The following is a 17914-nucleotide window of genomic DNA, read 5'->3' on the forward strand; positions in this document are numbered from 1 at the left end:
GGCCGGAACGTAACCCCTGCGAAAAGTGGGGATCCACTGTATGACAAAACATTTCTGGCTGTCTTAACTGCAAGTGTCAAAAGAAGTTAACCACTGTTTTCTGCAGGACGTGTCCGGGATGCCCGCCCTCTGCAGGGGAGTGAAGGAGGGAGGGCTTGGCTTTGATTACCGCCTCGCTATGGCCATTCCTGACAAATGGATTCAGGTACGCTGATGCACTTCCTCCTGTAATTGCTCGCTTGTTTCGCAACGTTTGTTTTTGGGTGGTTTTTTTTTTTTCCCCATCTGTTCATCGTTCTTCTCAGGCCTGCCGCTCACAGATGCAAGGATGAAAACGAAAAGTGAAGGTTTTTGTGTCCAGTCGTGTAGTACACATAGCATAGCTGTATTTATATGTGAACAATACAACTGCTAAGATATTTACTGTCATTCGGTTTTTAACCTAGTATGATCTAGTCTGAAGCATTTGTGTTTTTTACTGTCAGTCATGGAATTTGAGCAGCAGCCGCCATGCTTCTTTTGCTCTTTGTCGCTAATTAGGTGCAATTCAAGTGCTCACGTGAGGTTTGGTTAACACACAATGACAAGAATATGCAAGAAATCAAAGGGGAACACATTTTTTTAGTCTTTCTCGAAAAAAAGATGTGCCTCATAAAAGGAACAGGGTGAGCAATGGTGATACAAAGCAAAAGAACGCCGGTAAGGAAGAAATTAGCAGTACAGTAAAACCTGGTTTACCTGTATAACCCTCGGTTATTTGCTTCCAGACCCGAGCATGATAAGCTAATTTCTGTGAACTAGGATTTCTTATTTATAAATGGAATATTTTCATACTTGAGCATAGAAAACCTGTTTACGACCTTCTAGATACACTTTTTAACATTATTAGAACCCTCTAGACATGCAATAGCACCCCTATAGTCAGCTTGACACTTCTTTTACCCAATATAGCAGACATAATAAGAGAAAATAAGACATATTACAGCACAGAAAGCCTGTTTACGACCTTCTCAATACGCTTTTTAACATTATTAGAACCCTCTATATAGGAACTAGCACCCCTATAGTGAGCTTTACACTCCTATTACTTTATATAGTAGACATAAGAGAAAATAAGACATATTAGAGAACAGAAAACCTGTTTACGACCTTCTGAATACGTGTTTTTACTTTATTAGGGCAATGAAATAACACCCTTATAGTGACCTTTACACTCCTGTTATCCAATTTAGTAGACAAAATAAGAGAAATGAAGACATAATATAGACCCACACGTTAGTAACTGCAGAGTCCGTTGTCTGTTCTGTCCAGTACAGGTACTTCTTGCAGTGGCTGTTGTCTCATCAGTGTAACATTACTGACACCCAGTGACCACTTTAGAATACTACTGTACATATCATCACAATGTTTTTGAATGCATGTTCTAGAATTCCTTATACTTGTATTTTATTTCATTTAACCATTTTTATGCCTGCAAATATCAGGCATTTAGGCCCAAAATAGGTCAAATGTGCTTAAATATGCACATTTTCGGACTAGTAATAGGCCGTGTTCAACCACAAAACAGCATGATTTGTTTTATGTATTTTTGAAAAACTGTGAGAGGGAAGGTGAGGAATTCGGAGCACAAAGTGGGGAGGGATTACTGTATATCAGGGGTGTCCAAGGTGCGGCCTGAAGGCCTTTTTTTTTTTTTTTTTGGCCCGTGACACAGTGAAGAAATAAAATTCAACAAAAAAAAACCCCAGCAAAAATGGGAAAATGTAAAGAGAAGAAGCTGAAATATTGATACTAATAACTAATAATATAACAAAGCTTTGTCTTGAAATATATACAAAGCTTGTTTTAGCTTTTTTACAAAATGAAACGGTACATAAAAATATCAAAGTGCCCCTCCACCTTTTCAGTGTGCAGCTTCTTGGTGGAAAACGTTTGGACACCCCTGCTAGCACAGTGAACGTATGAATAAAAGTTCTCCAATCTTGACTTCCGCCCACATAACGAGCTGTAAATGTTGCTACAGGAGCAATTTTTACCTTCTTAACCTCAGTAACTGAAAAAGCACCACTGAGTTTTCCTACTTTCTTTTAATTAAACACGTGCACTATGCTATTCCAAAGATGCTACGTCCAACATGTCCCTATTTTCCTGCGTTCTTGTGATACGAGTGGATGGAAGTGGAGCTGGGAAAGCGCTTTCATCCAAATGAACAAAACCTTTTGTTCTTTTTCTTATTAAGCCAGCGCTCATTTCTTCTGTTTTTTTCCCATCCTTAACCTCGCCTCCTGACTGAACGCGAAGGTCATTATTTATCCCCTCCAACAAAGACGTATTCATAAATGGGGCGAAGAGACACAGAATTGTTATCATGAAAATAAAAGCAATTGACCCGCTCATTCATGGTGACCTTTCTCTTCAATGGCTAATTGATGCCACTTCCTGTGTGTGGTGTATGTGTGTATATATACTGTGTGTGTGTGTGTGTGTGTATATATATATGTCCACCAAACACACACACACACACACACACACACACCACTATGTATTCCAAAAGAAATAGATACTGTATATTAGGGATGTTATGATCCTATCTTCAGGATCGGCATCGGCTGCCAATCCGCTGTATTTGTGAAGACTGGATAATATCGGCTTCCGCCACGAGATCGGGCCGATTCGGCTGCTGCATCACATTCGCACCCCTGAGCCACACTCCAACACGGTAGGTGCTGTAATGCACCTCAAAGCTGGTTGCCACTCGACTCGCGCCACCCGCAAGAAGAAGAAAAAGCAACACCACCATGCAGACATGTCCGCGGTGTACCGTGGTGAAGTTAGTTTCACGTTGGATGTTGGATATTCGGCTCCGTAGTTACAGCGGCAGTTCCCTCTCACTGTGCCCGCACTGCTGTGTCATGGTGTCGGGAGCTCGCATGGGAAGTGCTGCTCTACCCGCTGGTTGCTTATAATAGGGGCCGCACAAACACTACTAAACATGTTGAAATGGTGGCGAAAAACCTTGGAAACTCCTCTGTTACGGAGCGTGAATGGAAGCTAGCGGGGTTTCGCTTAGTTTAGCTAGTGCAGCTGTGTGTGTGTGTGTCTGTGTGTGTGTATGTGTGCCTGACTCAGGCTGGATGATTAGAATTTTACTGTGTTGTGTTTTACCGCTTTAAAGTAAGGACCATTTTAACGCCCACTGACGACGTGCAGGTTCTGAGTGAAAAAAGACGAGAGGCACATTCATTCTTGCACCCAGCGCCTATCAACCGTCACTTGCCATTCTCAACACATTCCGGCCTTCAAAATAAGAGCGCTCTTTGTCACATTTGTCTAATTGTGTAAACATATCTTGCATTAATAACGTGTTTGGAATGACATCTGTGACTACATCGTCCTTTATCTCAAGCACGGGCATTACAGTTTGCTGAAGATTTTGTAGCAATATGTGCTGAGGCTGACATCCCATTAAAAAGTTAGCTAAGCTACATCCATTTCTCAATGACTGTAGTGCATCAATAAATGTAAGGATTTATTCACTATCCCAAATAGCATACACTCTGGTAAAGTAAGTGGAAAAGGTAAAAAATCTGAATTCTAAAAAAATAAAGAAAACGGAAAAAACGGAATTTGGGAAGAAAATAAAATGGATTTCATAGGGCACTTACAGAGTTTGGTTAAAAAAAAAAAAAGTAATATACTCTAAATCACACCACAAACTGATCTATAACCATGTGAAATGGTTAGTCTTACCCTAAAAGCATTTTTTCTATTTTCTCCAATTTGATCTTTTATTGGATGGACTTTTATTGGATCTTTTATTGGAGACGGGCCCTGACTCAGAGGTTTCTTCCAAAAGCCAAACAATATTGTTGGTCATTCTGTGTAACAATAAAGTACATTCAGCAATACTTTGGTTGCATTAATTTTTAATGCTTTGAAGAGCTATTTTCATAAGCATATTCAAGTCCACAAATACATGTTTGTAACAAAAGCTTATTATTATTATTTAAAAAAAAAAAAAACAAAAAACGATCGGATTGGCAAGACTAAAAAAAAAATTGGATCAGGTCGGAATCCAAAAAATGTGGAAAAAAAAAATATTGGTTAAATGAATAATAATTCTAGAAGGGTAATGCATGTTTCAAGGAAGAAGTCGTTACATGTGTGGTGAGGATCTGGATAAAGGTGCAGATACAGAATGTATTTTTTGAGGAACGATGGCTTGTCGAAGATCCTCTCTGATAAGTGAGCTCTGCTGTTTTGAAGGACCTACGGCAAATTCAAGTCAAAGATCCTCTATGGCATATGACAGTAGCGCTCTGCTGTTTTCAAGGACCTACGCTGCAAAATGCAAACAGTGATCCTCCTCTATAAGACAGGAGGGCTCTGCTTTTTTTAACGACCTACTGCAAAAATGCTAGTCAAAGATCCTCCACTAGTACAAGACAGATGCACTCTGCTCTTTTTAAGGACCTACTACAAAAATGCTAGTCAAAGATCCTCTACAAGTATACGACAGGAGGACTCCGCTGGTTTTAAGGATCTATACAGCAAAAGGCAAGACATTGATCCTCTGCTGTTTTAAGAAGGGACTGCAAAAATGCTAATCAAAGATGCTCTCCAAGTATATGGCAGCTGGTTTTAAGGACTTATACTGCAAATTGCAGGACAAAGATCCTATAGAAGGCAGGAGCGCTCTGCTGGTTTTACTGCAAAATGCTATGACTGGTGGCTCTGCTGTTTGAACGACCCGTACTGCAAGAACGTGAGTCAAAGATCTTCTCCTGTATATGACAAGAGGACTGTGCTGTTTTTTAAGGATGTTCTGCAAAAATGCGAGTCAATATGACCGGAGTGCTGTTTGGCCCGCGAATCACGTCATCATCCCCCATGAAGCAGGAAGTATCTGCCAGCTCACAAACAGATGGACAAACCAACAAATGATATTTTCCCTTCCAGTAGTGAAATGTAACATTAGTGTGTATTTCTGCCATCACAGAGCGCTCATTCACGCCGGATGGCAAATTCTCTGGACCAAAACAACGTCCACAACAAGCGTTGAAGCACTCGTTGGCTCGCCTCTTCAGCCCTCAAGTGGTTAATGGCCCACCATGGAGGGAAAAAACCATTAGCAGATCCTTTTGATGAAGATGTTCCCCTCAAGTCAACATGGCTTTTTTATTTTGCTCCCATTGATCATTAGAAGTTAGCAGTTCAGACCTTCGTCCTCTTAGTATTCCTGCGACCAATCCTGTCACATGGTTTATTGTGATGCGTTTTGCTTTGCTTTGATCACAAATAGCCAGAGAAGAAGAAGACGTTGCAGGGGGGATCAGAGTTGCGGACTTAGCCACTTTGCCGCTATCTTTATGTGGAGTAATCAGACCCCTCTGAACACTCCTCTACCCCTCTGCACCCTGTTCAAACTTGACAGAAGTCACAAATAAGCCGCTTGTGACCTTGACACTGCATGCTACAGTTGTGCTTCTTGGGGAGGGTGTGGTGTACTCATCGTTCATCAAGCGGGTCGCTCGCAGCGAAGGGGGGGCGAGAGAGAAAGAGTCACATGCCGGCTTGACCTTCTGGCTCGTTCTTTTACTGGCTTCCTCTCCTTACGTGCACAGGAAATACTCGCGGGATTAACCTCGGAGTTCCCCGGGTTCGCATGACTTTGAAAAACAATGCGTCTCTCAATGCATGAAATTAAAACGCATCATTTTTGTAAACATATGATTTACCTTTTTAATAGTTTAAAATGCAATAAACACGAATACCTCTCATTTACACGCGCCTTTCGAAATGGTCACCGTGCAATAACAAAACAAAAACAACACCAAAAATCATGGGGCCTCATTCACGAACATCTTCTTAAAAGTCTTCTTAAGAAGTGTACTTAAGAAGGCGTGGGTTGGAAACTGCGCCGCATTCATGACACGTTCTTAAGTAGGGATAATCGTTCGCACCGGTGTTCTTAGGTTGATGAATGCCAACTGCGATGCCCGTGCATGTGAGCCCTAATTTGCATAGGTCACCGCTTATTATTTCCTATATAAGGTAAAAAATGTGCCGTGCGCAACCGGCAGCTGGAGGCGGAGATGGCAACGCGCAAGGGCAAGACTGAGAAGCAGCTGGACAACAAACGAAAGAAAAGCTTCAATTCTACTGAAATAGAGGTGCTTTTACAAGGAGTGAGCGAACACAAGACCACCTTATTTTCACGTGTACCCACCGGTCATCAGGCCATCCAAAAAGAGTCGGCATGGAGCACCATTGCAGGAAACATAAATGCCATTTCCACGGAGAAACGCGCCACCGCAGAGGTTAAAAAGAACTGTTTTGACTTAAAATAGACAAAAAAAAAAAGATTAGACTGCACCGGAGGGATCTGGAGGAAACGGGAGGCGGGCCATCAATCAGAAACCAAACCATTTCGGAAACTCTAGAAAATATTTACACAATCATGATGGAAAAATAAAGTCAGAATACATAGTTTGTGTGTGACAATTTATTTTTTCTGTGGTTACATTTGATTAGACGCTGCCTAATTAATACAGCAGCCCCGTGCTCTGGCTCAAGACGTGGCTGGGGGCGCATGTCGTTATCTGGGGGTGCTACGTGTGCAATAGACACACCACGTTTCATTGTGATGTTATTCTGATGATCCTGCACACCTGCAAGAACAGAGAGGGAAGCCTGAAGCCTGAAGCGGGACATCAAATATATCAAATATATTTCAGCAAATAAATCTAATGGTCCTTTACATTCTCTCTCTGCGCAGCGCACATCCAGCCAGCATTTTTTTTTGGATGAATTGGGATTTAAATATATATTTATCCATGGAGTATATTTTAGTTGTTTTGATGATAAATAATTGTTGGGATATTTTATTTGCACTACATTTTTTGGGATCAGGTTGCAAAATCCATCATGAGGGCGACTACGCATTGAAAGTGCAAGATTTGCTTGTGCGTAAGAGTCCTCCTGAGCGTTCGTGGAATTTGTTCTTAGAGCTGAAGAAGAACTGTGAGTTAAGAACACGTTTCGTGAATGCCAAAAATCTTCGTAAGAAGGCTTTAAGAACACATTTGTGCGTAAGAACGTTTCGTGAATGAGGCCCATGGTGAATAAAGACAAGATCATAAAGCGTGACACACTGGCTTAAAAAACGAAACTTAAAACATTTTTATGCAAGGACAACGCTAAACACCCTCAGCATTTCAGTATGTGCAATCTAATTATGGAACGGATTGAGTAAGGCCCAGCAAGGTGAACTATATTTGGACACATGCTCCAACCAGCAGGTGGGCCACTACCGAGGTCAGGAGAACCAGAGTATAGAGGGGGAGGAGCGAGCTGCCGTGGCCCAATAAGGTGCACTGTATTCAGGCACACGCTCCGAGCAGCCGGTGTGACGCCACGGAGGTCTCAGGCAAACCTTTTGCACATGAAGTGAAGTGGCTGATAAGGTTTTTTGTGTGTTTGTTTCCCCTCATCACGGAGCATTTGGTACAATGAGCACGCGAAATGTCTCTGAAACAGTGAATGTTTGTTTACAAGTGAGGTCAGCTGAAGTTACGACAGGCCATTAACGTCACAGGCAGCAGAAAAAAGGAGCGTTTGATTTGTTCACCCCCGCACAGTACGGGCAATCTCGCCTCATTGGAGCGGATTTATCGGTATGACATCTAAATTCTATGACATCGGCCTGATAATTATCGTGCACCACTAATCTGCATGTAAGCTAGAACTATTCTATTTATTCATATTTTGGGTGTCTGGAATGGATGAATTAGTTAGAGTGTTTCCTATGGTGCAAAAAAGCGCTTTGCTTTATTGGAACAGATGAACAATGAAACCTGAGGTTCCACTGAACTTGAATTGTTCTGGGGAAAACGGTATAGAACCCAACCCTGGAAGAATGTTTCCCAGATGAACGCACAGATAGCAGTCAAGACAGGTAGGACGAGAAGAAAAAAAGCCAACAAGAGTCGAGTGTATTTCTAGACATCACGTTGGGTGAATCTCTGCTTCAGCGAGCGCGGCCGCACGCTGAGTTCCGTCCTCGCCGTGACTCATTTGATGTGAGTCATTTAGCGGCTGTGTGAGGCCCAACAGGCTGTGGAAAATGAAGATATCCACATAACAGGAGCTGATAAGACGTGCTCTTTTTTGCAGGGGTGGGGGTGGGGGGGGGGCGATCCAATGTGATTATGAGCGTGAGATGCTGTCGCTCCTAATGGCGACTGGAACAAGCGCCTTTCCCTGCAGCTACAGTGGATGGAGATGTACTTTTTACAATTACAGCCGCTTTCAGCGGGAATTAGAAACGGGAGTTCCAACCTCCGAGTCAATCGTCCCTGTTCTTCTTCTTTTCTTTCACTCCATTTATTATAATTGAATGAAAATATCAGTGGACACAGCTCTGTCTCTTTCTGCTGCACACTCTTTGCTGTGTCCATCACAGTGGAACGGGCTTTCAATTAGACGGGACTCATCAGAATTCAGGCTGCGAGCAGCGAGGATGTGCTGCTTCGAGTTTATGCGGCGCCGTGCTTTCTTTTGACCTCCTCTGCAGCTTCACCTTCCTGGATTTATAGCGGATAATGACCCTCCTGGGCCTCCGTTGTTTCATGCAGGAAGATGTCGATTCACTTTCTAAAATTGTTGAAAGTAAAATAAAAAAGGAGCACTAGGGGGCGATAAAGAGGATGTTGCTATAGAAACCTAAGGAAGAAGAATTGCTTTGATGGCGTTTTGTTTGTTTGCAGGATTGCAGAAATATGATGTGCCAGGGAGGAGTCCTTTAGATTTGGCTGCAAATCAGAATTAACACCCTCAATCGTACCTAAAAAATGGAGCAAAATACCAATTTGCCTATGAGGCTGCGTTCACATCTATGCTTCAGTACTCTGGTCCGGACCAGACACTTGGTGGACAATTTTTGTGGTTGTTTTAGCGTTCACACTGAGCATGAACCAAATGCTGTAACGTGAGGACCTGATTGGACAGCTTTGGTGACATACTGTATAACATGACTTATTATATTATGTGATTTCCATCAGCTATTGCAAACCAAAATGTCGTCTGCTGGGTTGGAATACGTAGCTATTTTTCTATTCTGACATCTTAGATTTACAAAAAAGCTGCTCAAGTATACTTTTAAAGAGCTTCCATGACATATTTCATGACCTAACTCAAATATTCCAAACCCAAATGTCACCTGCTGAATATGTAGGGTACATAATAAATAGTTACAGTATATAGTCAATATACGGTAGTGTGTAACACATACGTATGCTATTTTGGTATTCTGACATATTTACTAGCATAGATTTCACAAAAAGCTTGTAAAATGTACTTTTAAAGAGCTTTCGTGACATATTTCATGACTGTACTCCAATAATCCCAACCAGAATGTCGTCTATTCGGTTGGTTATTTGGGTTATTTTTATATTCTCATATTTTTACCATCTTAGATTTTACAAACAAACTTCTAAAATATACTTTGAATAGCTTTTATGACATATTACATTACATAGCTCAAATATTCCAAACCAACATGTCCCCATGGCTGCCTGGCAGACCAGTGGGGGAGGTCATGACCTCCCTCTGGTGGCCCGGCCGCCATGGCAGCCATTGGCCAATGAACTGCTCTGCTGGGAATGATGCATTATAGGAAGAAGATAAAATTAGTCAATGTTAATGTTTTGTTATTTTAAACTCGTATTGGTGCTTGTCTTGTATATTTCTTTGCTACCTTTTGAGTGTTAAGTTGCTGTGTGATGATTTTAGCCTTACATTTTGGTATTTACAAACACATTAGCCGTTACATACACCCCTACTTCTGAGGATTGTTACCCTCTGTTGTTAAAAATAAGTCTTGTTTCTTCTTTGTTACTAAAAATCCACCAAACCAGAAGGATAATTCTGTTGGGCACTCCAAACAAATGCACAGATGTTCCTTATCAATGCAGTATCATTTCAAAGGCAACAAATAAACAAGACCTGCTGAGAAATAAAATACCAAGCAAGTAATTCCCGACCCTTGTTTGATGTTTATTTTCTAATGCATGCGAGGTTTGCGTTATTTCACCCCACAATTGCCATCAAACGAGTCCTCCTCAGCACCTGCTGATGGTCGCCCCCACTGAAGGTCGCTGTAATGACCCGTGAAGCTGCACTTTATTTCTGTCTTTTTTTTTTTACATTTTATTTCTGGCTCTGCCTAATTAATCGGAGCACTCAGGCTGGCTGGCTGCTGACAGCGGGCTTGTAAAGTAAGATTTGTTGCGCTGCTCATTACCGTTGATGAAGTGGAGTGTCGGCGGCGCCAGGAGGCTCGGCCGGTCGAGGCCCGACGTGGTCGAGCCTGCGGTCGTCAGGCGGGTCGCTCCTGTCTGCGCTTGGACGGCGCCGCTCGCAGATTAATTGCTCCCACCGCACCGGTGTGGTTGCAGTGAGCGGGAATGATTTGGATGTAAAGCGTGAGAGTAGCGGTTGTAAGAAGACAATACAAACATCTTTACATCGATTTTGACGCTCATGCTGCCCCTTTTTCTTTGCGACAGAACCTCTTAAGGTTGATGTCAAATCCATATTTATCTCTTTCTGCTGTTGAAAATCTACTTTTGAGCCAGATTATGGGTCATGTTATACGATTTTTAACAGGTGCCACAATAGTATATTGGAAGTGTGTTAGCCTTGATGCTGGTTGCAGTAAGCCTTACTTGTGTGTGTAGCTGTAATGCTAACAAGCTGTGTTTGTCTCCAACAAGCACTATTGTGTACTTTATATGCTGTAAGTCTGCACTAGTCCAACGTAATAGACGCCATATATCACATACAGCAACGTAACATTAATGAACGGGACAGGAGGACATAAACGTCAGCAACGCTAGCATAGCTACGTGATGCTAAAGTGCTAACATTACTCTCACATTTTAGCAATATGCTAGTTTAGCCTGTTTGCTGGAGAAAAACTAAATGACCAAACTTACAGCGTATGCAGGCTGCATGTATGCAGGCTGCATTTAAAGATGTGTAGCGAAGCCTGTATTACATTCAAGAGTAATACACTGCTCGGAACAATAAAGGGAACACTAAAATAACACATCCTAGATCTGAATTAATGAAATATTCTTATTAAATACTTTTGTCTTTACATAGTTGAATGTGCTGGCAACAAAATCACACAAAAATTATCAAAGGAAATCAAATTTATTAACCCATGGAGGTCTGGGTTTGGAGTCACGCTCAAAATTGAAGTGGAAAAACCACCTGTGGACTATTCCACTTGCTGCTGTGTGAATTGAGTGTTCCCCCCCTTTTTTTTTTGAGCAGTGTATATTTGCCTCCTCGAAAAAAATCCGACCTCACAAATTGCTCGGTGTTATTCAGTATTTGTCTCCCGCCGTATCCCTGTGCACTGTCAGTGTCCATTCTTGTATATATGTGACCAAGACGCTCGCATCTTCTTCCGCTGTGGAACACACACGTGAACAAGATGTCACTGTTGATGTACTGCACTGATGGGGATGTCATGCAACTTCATGTCTAAAAAGCCAAACTATCCCTTTAAGTCAAACGTTAGCATACTAGCACTAGCACAGCTATGTGAGTCAGAGGGCCAACATTACACTCAGCATTTTAACAGCAACATCATGCTAGCTTGGCCTATTCGCGGAAGGAAACACTAAATGACCAAACATACAGCATCTGCTCCAGGCTGCATTTGAAGATGTGTAGCGAAGCCTGCATTACATTGTTGCACCGCAACGTGCGTCACAAGTCAAGTTAGTTCAGCAAGCTTCAAAGATATTACATTTATTATTATTACAGCTTGCAAATAAACTCTTCTCGTAGCGAACGTTAAATATCGCCAAAGTCGTACAATTTGGAATTCAGACATTTTAGGAAATACATTGTTCATCATAACTACGACTCATCATCATCAATTAAGTCAAATGTTAGTAACACTAGCATTTTAACAGCGACATCGTGCTAAGTTAGCCTGTTCGCTGAAGGAAAAACAAAATGATCAAGCTTACAACTTCCACGTCTGTAGCTGGCTGGCGGACAGCAGGTCAGAGCTTTACTTTTAAGATGTGCAGCGAAGCCTTTTTTAGAAATGTGAGATACAAAGCTCTCCTCCGTCAAGTAGGTGAGCGCAGTAGGCTTCGATTTACAGTGGAACCTTTGCTAGCGTCATAATTTGTTCCATAAGTAACATAAATCCAATTAATGGATCCCAGAAAACCAAAAAATGTATTTTTTACGACTATCGTTTTTCATGCAGAAAAATGATAAATGCACATAAATGATGAATGAAAGGGATAAAAGAACATTTAAGGTTACTTTTACCTACATTGAAGACGTGATTCTTGACGTGACTGAAAACAGGAAGGTGGTGGTGGTTGATCTTCCTGCCACATCGTGTCTGTGGAACAATCACAAACACAGCAGCAGTGGCGGCGGCGGCTGCAATACGTAGCGTCACCTTTCGCTCGTGGCCCGAGGCAGTGTGAGTGTGAGTGTGAGTGTGTGCTAGCTAGTGTGGTGTGGCGAGGTGTCACTACGCCAGTAACGTAGTTCTTGGTGTAACAATGTTAATAATAATAATAACAATGTCGCTGTAGCTTGGTTAATATGCAGGTCACGTTATGTAAATGGAGTATTGTTGGCGCTTTTTGGAGGTGTTTTCAGAAGGGTTTATAGGCGGAATAGGTACGTCCCATTACGTGCATTCTTAGCTGCCTCTTTTTATCTGTTTTTATATCTGTAGAACACAGAGAAAAGAGAAAGGCATGTGTGTTCATGTCTCACGTAAGGATTGTGGATGATGGCCGCAATTCCCAAAAAAAAAAGTACACTTTTAAGTAAAGTAAAGAAGCTTTATGGGCCCACGGCTACGGAAAGTCCATACAGGTTGGAAGCTGGACAGTATATTGAGTACAAAGGAAGTGTCTGCAGAAGACAAAGTGTTGCTGAGGTGTCCTGCACTCAGTAATATGTGACCAGAAGGCTGAGGTGAAGAAGCGTTATCTGTATTAAAGGCAGAAGAGCCACTATTTAGTTGGAGCAGTCAGTTCATCGCCGACGTATCGATCGGCGCAATTTACTCCCTTTGCTCCGAGGATTTACTTCTCTGTCTGTCGAGTAATATAAAGGTTTCCTCGCCTGCCACTCAGCTGTCACGGCCAATTCCACCCGGCACGCTTCTTCAGCCTTCACCCACTGGCCCGTCCCGCCATGTCCATCACTGAGGGTTCAAACTGGAAAGTGGCTTATTTCGCCCATTTAGGAAGCGCACTCCTGTTAGCTCGTTGCTAACCGTGAAGGATTATTAGCCGTGATGATCGCGGGGGCGGCACCGTGCGGGCCCGGTGACCCCTGGGAAAATGACTCCCTGGCAGGAGCCTTATTGATTCCTCGCTCGGATTTATTGTCAGATCCCTCCGTTTGGATGAAAGGCATGTGACCTTGCCCATCTCTGGTGGGGAAGATGCCGCCGCCTCCCCACCCACCCATGGGCTTCAGAGGAGTTATTAAAAAGTCCATTAAAGCCATTCATTGGGTGGACATAAGTCACAGGGCAGATATAGAGATGTCAAAACACAGATTGATCCAAGAAGGAAGTGTAACCCAGAGACGGCTGCAGAAAGGTAGAAATACCGCCTGCAACCGAAGTCGCCGGCTTTGGACATCAGTCAGAGCCCCCAAATGGACCTCTCAGGCTCATCTATCATTACGGGGTTTTTTTTTCCCAATAACCCATCTTTGTTATGGTGCAGATCCTGAAGGAGCTGAAGGACGAAGACTGGAACATTGGCAACATCGTCCACACGCTGACCAACAGGCGCTATGGAGAGAAGAGCATCGCCTACGCTGAAAGTCACGACCAGGTTGGCTTTTGTGTTCTGCATTATTTTTCTGCAGTACATCAATTGAAGCTTTTCCAGCAGGTATTTCATAAAAACACAAAAAAGCCAATTGAGCAGGGAAGGTGTGGTGTGAAGAGTGTTTTGAAGGACGCTTCAGGTGGCTGATGGTGATGCTTGTTCGCTTAATGACGTTCTACTCTGTGTCCTCATTGCTTGTTTAGCTGGGCACTCTTAGCAGTACGTGCTAGGGAATGCCATTATGTTAAAAAGCCAAAATCCTCATTAGACAAGAGGATATACAGTGCAGCCTAGCTTCCCAAAGTGGGGTACTCGTACCCCCATGGGTACGCCAATAAAAATAATACGCCGATAGGGGGTGCATGAATAAAAATGAAAAACGATTACTTATTACATGGTGGCATTGTTATTGCACCCCAAAGTTGGCCCCCATAGTAAGCCGTCATAAGTCTCATACAACTCGATGCACTCTACACAACCCCCACTGTAACTTTAGGGTGTTGAGCCCAGTCACAACGAAATTCGGTACACATCTTTAGGGGACTGACAAGCACGTGTGCCAAATTTGAGCAAGATTGGTCGAAAAACATGGCCGCTATCAAACAAAAAAATCTTTGACATCGCAACTAGTAAGTCACTGAGCATTTGTCTAAGAATAATCCAACTTTGAGGATGCCAGTACAGCGTTACACAGCACATGCTGGCGTGTCTTCCAAAGCATTTTCAACACAACCCATAGGAGGCGCCACTAATGTACTGTATGTGCAAATAATATGCATGGAATGGAATGGAATTTTTTCCAGCCAGTTTTGCAGATTTCTGTTTGGTCTAGATCAGTGGGTCCCAAACTTTTAGCAGTCGCACACACCTTCAGACATATGACTTGTGACTTGAAGCCATGTACTCCCTACTACTGCACACCGAAAAAACATAAACCGTTTTTACATTTCGTGAAACTGAAATATGAAACGTGATTGATTCATTTTTATAGTCAGTCATTGTGGTTAAAAAATGTATATTGTGCATGGTCAAATTTTGATTCAGGTTTTACATGATAAATAGAAAAGATTTTGAATTTCTCTGGAAGTATTGAAGTCAGGGGTGTCCAAACTTTTTCCACCGAGGGCCACATACTGAAAAGTCAAGGGAAGCAGGGGCCACTTTGAAATTTCTCTCTCTATTTTTTTATATTTTGTAAAAAGGTTCAACAAAACCTACAGTATTACAGACAAAGCTTAGTGTTGTTATTGGTTGGCAGTGTCAATATTACAGCCTTTACTCTTAACACATTTTTAATGGCGTTTTTAAAAATATTATATGATATTATATTATATTATATATACTACTTGCTGCACCCAATAAAAAAGGAGCTGCAGGCCACCAATAGCCCCCATACCACACTTTGGACATCCCTGGCATACATGAAAAATGAAGAAATGTGGTCTACTAAACAGTTAGTACACTGTTTTGTAACTGTTGCGCATCCATGCACTGACTGCTTGTTAATGTATGAGTTATTGAATGATTTGCATTTTACATTAAAAAGTGGGCATGTGTTGCTTTTGTTCCTCAAAGCATGCAACTTGTCAGTGTTGTGCACTGGCAGTGTTACTGCCACTACTACGACTACTACAACAACTGATGCAAGGTAAGGAAGTGATGCACATGTGCACAAGACACGACGTCACACGTGTTGCCGTGTGTTTACAGATGTAAATATGCCTCGATTTCTGTGTTTGTGGCAATTTCAAGGATTTTGTGCGACCGGAGTCAGCACTTGCTCAACCAAATTATTTTGCACGGAGATTAACAAAGAAGAGGGCAAGAATTTGGACCATGGCAGTTGGTGGGCAACTTGCTGTGACGTCTGTTCCGAGGAGCGTGTGGGTGGGTGTCGCACTGACGCGAGCCGCGTGACTGACAGATTTGAAAAATCCTTTTTTGGATGCCCGCGATCTAAGTATTGGTCCTACAGAGCTTGTATTTCAGCCGGATGTTGGGATCCTTCTCTTTGAATGGGTTGAACTTGAGCTTCACTTTTGTCCACTTGCAATCGCTATGATTTAAATCTGCATCTTAATTTTATACCACATTGAAAGGGAAAGTTGAACAAACATGATAAAGCGGAACCAAAGTGCAAAAATACATACAAGCGGCGATAGAGTCTCATTTTCAGGGGAATCTCCACTCTCTCATCCTGGTACGCACACACATTTCACCGTGCGGGGATTGGAACACCGATATAAGTTAAAACTTCAAGATGAAACACTTAATACACAACATTAACATCAAACTTACTTATGTATTTATATAACTCGCACAGAGCAATGAAGAACTTCTCCTTCCTTCTTTCCGCCATGACTGTGAGCTCTGTGCTATGAGACTTTCAGGTGCACTCGAAATTGTGAGTTTCAGGTGCTAATTGTTTTTCATTTTTATTCACGTACCCCCAACGACAACTGGCGTGCCCCGCTTTGGGAGCGGAGGCTTTACATGAAGTACAGTGTGTTGTGATGATGCCACCGCAACAGGATTCCCCAATCTCCATACCCATTTTCCATTTTCCATTTTCCAGGCTCTGGTTGGGGACAAAACGCTGGCGTTCTGGCTGATGGACAAGGAGATGTACACCAACATGAGCTCGCTGGCTCCCATGACGGCTGTCATCGATCGGGGCATGCAGCTGCACAAGATGATCCGCCTCCTCACTCACGGTCTGGGCGGGGAAGGATACCTCAACTTTATGGGTGAGTCGCTCGCACCATCTTTGCTTTATGTGCAAATGATGATGGCTTTTCTACTGTACATGAATGCTATACTTAACCTTTTCATCTCCTCACTAGAACAATAGACTGGAAGTGCTTGTGAACACGTGTTAGTACATTGGTGTTACCGTGAAGCCATATGAGCATCATGATAATGTCATTGTGATGACATTGGACGCTGCACCCCATATGGCTTGTGGTCAAAATGCTCTGGAAGACATGCTAGCACACATGTAACACAGATATCCCCAAAGTTTTATCATCATCACACCAACAATCAATGACTTATGGACAACCAGTCCCGCAAAGACGTTTTTCTCGATGGCGGCCATAGTTAATGTCGCTGTAATTTAGTGGCGCCCCCTGTGGGTTGTGGTTAAAATGAATTGAAAACATGTCAGCATACATGTACAGTAATACAAGTTTTATTATCATAGGACAAATGCTCAGTGACTTATGGCCTATTTGTTTCAATAAGTAAATAAGACGTTTTGCTTGACGGCGGCCATGTTTTGAAACCAATCTTGTGTGGTGCGCCCCCTATGGATTGTGGTCAAAATGCTTTGTAAGACATGCAAGCATACATGTAATACAGATATCCTCAAAGTTTTGTCATTATCGGCCCAATTATCAATGACTTATGGACAATTAGTTGCTAAGTCCTGCCCGTGTCCCCGCAAAGGCGTTTTGTTTGATGGCGGCCATGTTTTTCAACCAATCTTGCAATCTTGTAACGTTTTGGCTAAACCCCCAGTGGGTTATTTGTTGAACTGTGTGAGAAATTTCACGTCAGTCCGAGTTATGGGGTGTAATTACAGCGCCACCATGTGGTGTATTTGTTATAAAAATGATAGCACTGGCAACACAGCGCGGGTGCATGACACATTTTGACACATTTTCACCCTTTTGCGTGCAGCGCTTCAGGAGTAGAGTTACAACATGGGGTGTCCTCATTCTGAGCTTGGTTATATGACAACATAAACCAGTGGAAGCTTCAATATGGCTTATTTTGTGTTCTTATTGAATATATGTTTCCTTTTTTAATTTCTGAATATAAGAAAGTAAACATGTAAAGCCCGTGCCATCAGTTCACGGAGCGAATCCTCTCAGATCCCTGCGATATCCACTAAACCCTTGTTTTTCAACCATTCAGGTAGACACTTGCCATTATAAGTGTGCGCTGCTGAGATGGGAGGGCCGATTTATCCCCCTCTCCATCCTAAAGCTCTGCAGACAGCAGGAGGCAACAGG

The 17914-nt window shown here is 42.5% G+C and overlaps 1 protein-coding gene across 1 annotated transcript in view; it reads left to right on the plus strand.

Moving 5' to 3' along the window:
- gbe1b (glucan (1,4-alpha-), branching enzyme 1b) overlaps positions 1 to 17914 on the plus strand; it is a 117292-nt gene that overhangs the window by 59370 nt on the left and 40008 nt on the right. The window contains exons 10-12 of the mRNA XM_054794897.1: positions 107 to 205; positions 13791 to 13901; positions 16474 to 16645. Of these exons, the coding sequence (XP_054650872.1) occupies positions 107 to 205; positions 13791 to 13901; positions 16474 to 16645 (382 nt within the window). The remainder of the gene's footprint in view (positions 1 to 106; positions 206 to 13790; positions 13902 to 16473; positions 16646 to 17914) is intronic.

The sequence above is a fragment of the Dunckerocampus dactyliophorus genome, chromosome 12, assembly GCF_027744805.1.
Source record: "Dunckerocampus dactyliophorus isolate RoL2022-P2 chromosome 12, RoL_Ddac_1.1, whole genome shotgun sequence".
Taxonomy (NCBI): domain Eukaryota; kingdom Metazoa; phylum Chordata; class Actinopteri; order Syngnathiformes; family Syngnathidae; genus Dunckerocampus; species Dunckerocampus dactyliophorus.